This window comes from Solanum verrucosum, unplaced genomic scaffold (assembly GCF_900185275.1).
Source record: "Solanum verrucosum unplaced genomic scaffold, falcon-dt-bn FXZP01000125.1, whole genome shotgun sequence".
In the NCBI taxonomy this organism is placed as follows: domain Eukaryota; kingdom Viridiplantae; phylum Streptophyta; class Magnoliopsida; order Solanales; family Solanaceae; genus Solanum; species Solanum verrucosum.
Window position 1 is genome coordinate 2,770,943 of NW_026019923.1, and position 6,261 is coordinate 2,777,203.

At 35.8% G+C, this 6,261-nt stretch overlaps 1 protein-coding gene across 1 annotated transcript; it reads left to right on the forward strand.

Moving 5' to 3' along the window:
• Positions 1-402: 402 nt before the first annotated feature.
• Positions 403-4,168, forward strand: LOC125825351 (sm-like protein LSM7). Its single transcript, XM_049504697.1, has 6 exons — positions 403-542; positions 1,727-1,802; positions 2,268-2,349; positions 2,601-2,672; positions 3,041-3,093; positions 3,776-4,168. Exons 2-6 carry the CDS (start codon positions 1,800-1,802, stop codon positions 3,863-3,865), a joined length of 300 nt encoding a protein of 99 aa, XP_049360654.1. The 5' UTR covers positions 403-542; positions 1,727-1,799; the 3' UTR covers positions 3,866-4,168.
• The last annotated feature ends 2,093 nt before the right edge of the window (positions 4,169-6,261 follow it).

The window sequence follows — 6,261 nt, forward strand, 5'->3', positions numbered from 1 at the left end:
CCGTACAATAAGGCCGATCTAACTACCACTCTGTAGAACTTACCTTTAAGTCTAGGTGGAATTTTCTTATCACACAAGACTCCAGAGGCAAGCCTCCATTTCATCCAAGCAACCCCAATGCGGTGTGTGACATCATCATCGATGTCGCCACTTCCTTGGATTACAGACCCAAGATACTTAAAACTTTCTTTCTTAGGAATGATCTGTGTGGCAAGTCTCACTTCCACATCTGCCTCATCCAACGCATCACTGAATTTGCACCCCAAATATTCTGTTTTGGTCCTGAAAGTAACCAGATTGTTTTCAATGACCATCGGCTCAACGACTTTTTTGGACATAGTGTAACCCGGCCCAAATTTTCAACCCCATAGCCCATAGATAATAGGGGACGCAATAGGCCCAAATATAAAATGCCTAACCCAATCAGTTTTACTGATCCCAGTAGAAATTAGGGTTTCTTCTCTCCGTCGCCGTTGATACGGTTGTTGCCGGTGGTCCTCCGACAGTTCAGTTATTCCCGTCGGAATTCTCGTCCTATCTAGGTAAGTTTTTTTTTTCATCTCTTTACTATTGCCTTAAGTTTTTCTTTAGTTTATAGAGATCAGAGATATGATTTGGAAAAATTCAATCTTTAGTTGTTCTAGTTTGCCTTTGAAGTTTTGATTTTTCTTCTGATTTCTGAACTTAATATGCTTTGTTTTCTTTTGTTATTGCATTGTTGTTGCTGAGTATTAACTACTTAATTGTTTGGTGTTGTTTTAATTTTGTGCTTGTTTCTGTTATTTTTGAACAATTTATTTTATGTCTCCTAGTCTAATATTCTGTTGTTTCTATCTCGTCTTGCTCGTTAGTCGTTTTTGTCTCCTTTGAATCATTTCTCGTTTAGTTGTGTGCTCGTTTATCGTTTTGGTCTCCTTGCTTGTTTAATTGTGTGCTCGTTAGTTGTTTTTGTCTCCTTGCTCGTTGAATTGTGTGCTCGTTAGTCGTTTCAACTGATGGAGCCCTTCTGCGCTATAACACTCCTTGCCTCCTGATCAGTCTTCGTACAATTTTGCTGATATTGTGGCCTTGACCTCTCTTCATTCCTTCCCTTCCTTTTTTCACCCAAGGGTGTGGCTTAATGATCAATGACGTGTGTTGAGCATGATGAGGGTCTCATGTTCAAATTCGGTAAATACAAAACACTAGTTGATTTCTTCTCATCTGGTTTAGCCTTGGTAGATAGAATTACCTTGCACTATAATGTGCGCTATAATACCCCTTGCTTCATGATTGCAGTCCTTGTTGGTCTGTTATCATGCTGGGATAGTGTCCTTGACCTCTCTTTCTTCCCTTTTATGTCAAGATCATCTTGGTTTGCATTTGCACGTAGGGTGTGGCTTAGTTGTCAATGAAGTGGGTTGTGCACTATGAGGTTTCGATTTCAAATCCCAATATAGACAAAACATTAGTTGATTTTTATCCATTTGTTCTATCCTTGGTTGATAGAGTTTCCTGGCACTAGGTGTGCAACTGGTAGACACCATGGCTATCAATAAACAATATTTTGCTTTCTTCCTGCAATCAATAGTGCTTGTGAGTTGTGAGATATTGATATGTGTTGTCATCATTAAATCACTTAGGATGCTAACAATTATTAGAAAGCATATATCTGTATCTACTCTATACAAGTAAGTTTGCTGGACTGTGTGCTCATTTTTTTCTACTACATGTTTTTCTACCGCAGGATATATCCACCTTGCTGTAGCAATTTTTCTCCATTAGTTGGATAAAGAAAGCTCTTTAGACAAACAGAAGAAATGGTAAGTTCTCACTTACACAATAGCCAGTGTTTTGACTAAATTATCCTTAATTACCCACCATCTAATTAACATAGTTTCTTGATTACATAAAAAACTCACTTATCTAAATAGGGGTAAATTTGGAAGAAAATAATTAATTCCTTCTTGATTATTTAATTGGACACTTATTTTGAACCAAGATTAAGGTTAAGCGGACATACATTTTGAACCGGAGGGAGTACTTTATTTTTGTAAAAAGTAGTTGAAAGCTTTCTAGATTTTCTTAGTTGGGATAGAAAGAGAAAAGAAGAAAAAGATTCTCAAGGTATTTGTTGATGAGAGGGAGGTCAAAGGGTTAACTGTTACCTGTTAGTAAAGGTGCAGTGTCATGTTTTTTATGCAACAGCAAGGAGGAAATGTGTAAATTCTTTTATTGAATGTCAGTTGTCATAGTTACCTCATACACTTTCTTGTTTCTCTGTTCAGTCTGGCCGAAAAGAAACAGTTTTAGATTTGGCAAAATTTGTTGACAAGGGTGTGCAAGTCAAGCTTACTGGTGGAAGACAAGGTGCGTCATGCAATGTCTTTATCATTACTCATTAGAATGTTCATCCACTCAAACACACCTTTCCTTGTCAAAACAACGTATTCCTCTCTATTTGTCAGTTTGTGACTTGTTTTACCTCTTTGTCATGCTCTCTTGCTGTTGCTTATGGGGTTATGTGGTTGATACTTGATACGTCATCATATAGTCAGTCAGGGTTGAGAGTTGCACAAATTACAATCTTTTTTTTCTGCTGATTAATTCTCTCTTCACAGTGGTAGGAACACTTAAAGGCTATGACCAACTGCTTAATCTTGTCTTGGATGAAGCCGTGGAGCACCTTAGAGGTAACACAATTATCATAGCAGTATTTCGGAGTTTAAATTGACTTCAAAATGCATTTGTTTTAGTTTTTTATGTAACTTTTTTTTGGAAATTTTAACTTAATCATCAAATGGTGGTCAGTCGAGGAAATGTATTGTTTCTTATCTCACATGTTCTGCGTTATGTTAGCGTCCACAAGTTTTACGTGTCTGCGCTGATTCTGTATATTTGTTTTATCATTTTGTTAAGTGGAATAACCTTTTCCTTGGAATCCCTTCATTATTTTTCAGTACAATGGAGCAGCAAATTGCTTAATTAGATACTAGCTACTCATCATTTTGTGGAATTTCATTTGTTGTACAGTTGATGATTTTAATTTTTTTTGCCATAGATGCCGATGATCCCCTGAAGACCACCGATCAGAAACGAAGTCTTGGCTTAATAGTATGTGTTCATTTATCATACATTTATAGCAATTTTCTATTTTGCAGTAAGCTTCTGAATGTTCCTTCTGTCCAACTACTGGAACCATCATTGAGCACAAATAAATTTCTCACCACATTTGCTTTTTACCCTTTTTATTGGGGACAGAAGTTCCTTAACATGAGTAGTTATGGCAGTGTTTTTTAAATTGCTTTGTCAACTGTTCAAACTTTCTTTCAAAAAGTACTGTTATGTATTTCATCGTATTGGCATCAAAACAATCCCAGATTGTTCCATCTCTAGTTACGAAAAAGTGTTTCAAACGTTTTGTAGGCATAAAAAAGCACATTGATAGTGTCAAGCATATCCTACAACGGAGTTTTATGTGTGAATAGTAGTATTTCATTTGAATTTTGAAGTATACACTTAGGTACTATATATTCTCTCAAAGAACATATACCTTTTAAAGAAGTGTCATAACTTTGGTTCAAGAATTTATTACGGCCTATGTTGCTCGCACTCTCCAAAAATTCTACAGCACCCATGTCAGATGTTCCAAAAGTACACTATTTTTGGAGGATCCGACATGCACGGTATTTTTGAAGTGTCCGAGCAACTTAGATTACTACTATGGTAAGGTAATGTGGTAGTTAACATAAATTTGACCTCTTTTCTCTGCTTCTTGCCTTCCTTTCATGCACAGGTCTGCAGGGGTACTGCAGTAATGCTCGTGGCTCCAACTGATGGTACAGACGAGATATCCAATCCTTTTGTCCAGCCAGACGGGGCATAGGGGAATCAACCTTGTTATTTCAAATTTAGCTCAACTGTAATGCTGTAAACAGTCTGCACCTTCGCCTTTTATTTGCAAAATGTTTACTGTTTCTATTAGAGAAAATGCTTCTTCTAGCGGAAATTGGAGATAAGTACTATATGGTAGCAAAGCTGCAACTGCTGCTGCTCCATTTTGTGTCGTCAATACATTTTCTTGTTGATGTAAAGTCATATTAGTTCCCATTTCACCTGTGACAATGTCAGATCTGTATCAAACGTCGACTTCTGGCTTCACTATTTCTCGATTTGTGTCTGTCATTCTTGATGGGTCATGTATGCTAATCTTCTCTTATTACCTGAACTGTGTCTTCATCGTTGTACAGGTGCTTGAGTACACACACCTCTCATGTTTGGTACACATTACTAATCGTTGCATAACTAACCTCACCTATACTAGAGTATAACTTGTCTGGTTACTCGAACCTCAATCGGTTTTTGATTCTGATACCATATTGAAGTTTGTAAACATTTCAGGCTTATAAACACTATTAAGTAAATGCATAGTTCTATGGCTCATTATAACAGATACGATAGTTCAAAAATTATTTTAGATTGCATATTTCTATGGCTCCGCCCATATTATCCCATATAAATCCAAATTAATCAAAAGTAAAATGTCAATGTCCTTCAAATTGTATTCAATTTATTTATACTCAATATATAAATAAAATATAATTCTGAATAATTAAATATTTATCATCACACCAATACAAATAGATAGATTTAGTTGTTTCGATATTAAAAATCAATTTTTAATTTATCTTTTTCCCTTCTAGTACATATTTTTGTACACCAGGAAAATGGGTCTTTTCAATATAATTTCTCCAATTAATTTTTGTCACATCAATTTCAAAGCCTCTTTTTTCTTCTTCAGACATGTCTCCCGTTAGCTTTCGTACGTTGCCATTGTCAAACCTAGCAAAAGAAAAAGAGTTATTTATCGAATAGTCAGACCTCAACGCGAATATCAGATATCGATCACATTGAGTGAGAGAACGAAAAAAGTATTATTTTTTAGACAGGACTTGGCTCTGCTTCACATTACCGAGGACATGACTCTAGATAGGAAGGAGTGGAGGTCGCGTATTAAGGTTGAAGGTTAGTAGGGTTAGTGTGTTGTCTTCCCTTGCGAGGGTATGAGTTGTTAGCGTTTGGAGTAGTCCTAGCCTTATGTTGTTTACTGCATTTCACTCCTCACATTGCTTTCTTGATGTTATTGTCTCATTTGTTAATTATACACTATTTTCTGTATTGGTTGTTATGTTTTATATATTTCTCTCCTTTCACTTAGATTTGATGTACTTGAGCTGAGGGTCTCCCGGAAACAGCCTCTCTACCTCCACGAGGTAGTGGTAAGGTCTGCGTACACTCTACCCTCCCCAGACCCCACCTAGTGGGATTTCACTGGGTATGTTGTTGTTGTACACATTTATTACTCATGATGTTTTAGTAACTACATATCCTCTCTAATCCAATTTTTATGACGTGTTTGACTGAATTTTAAGAATATTATTTACTCCAAACAAAGAATCAAAAGACAAATTGATCAATTACTTGTACTATGTACTAAAGATTTTAATAATGACATGCTCTTTCGTCTCAATTTATATTTGAAATTTATGGTCTGAAGTCATAAATGTGCATATAAAAACTTCTCATTAAAGATAACTGAAAAGTTTAAAGTTAACTTAATTATAAATATAGAAATATATTATTCTTTTCAGAACAGATCGTATCGAAAATATTATAAATTAAAAAATGAGAAATTAAATATCCTACGTACCAGCCTTTGTAGAACAAGTAGGGTTCGTAGAGTTTGCTGAAGTTCTTCAAATATTCAACTTTCTTTTTAATTAAACGTATTTGGATCTTTCTAAGCTCTTTTTCATCTTGTACTTCATGCTGCTTGGATCCCCCCTCAATGCCTTCTGAGTCGAGCCTGTCGCATAGGGCTTGCTTAGTGCGGTTTACATCCCATGTGTGATTTGCAGGCTATTACACAGTGGGGGGTTTACCCAGTGCGCACAAAGTGCTCACCCGAAGGGCAGAGGTTGTAGCGGCTGCGGGTTATCTGGGTTCCAAAAAAAAAAATTATCTCCTTTTGAATTAACAAAAGGAAATAATTTGAAAAAATCATAGGAATAGTCAAAAATTTGAGAAAATGAGAGAGGATTTATAGATGATGATGCCACATGATAAACATTTAGTTGTGGATTTTGCAAATTTCCATGTTTTGCCATAGCAGCAATTGTTGTATTTACAACCATGTCAACTGGAACCTATATCAAGTGAACAAGTTAGAAATTATGTTAACTAGACATAGAGTTTAAGAAATAAATAAAAATATATTATCTC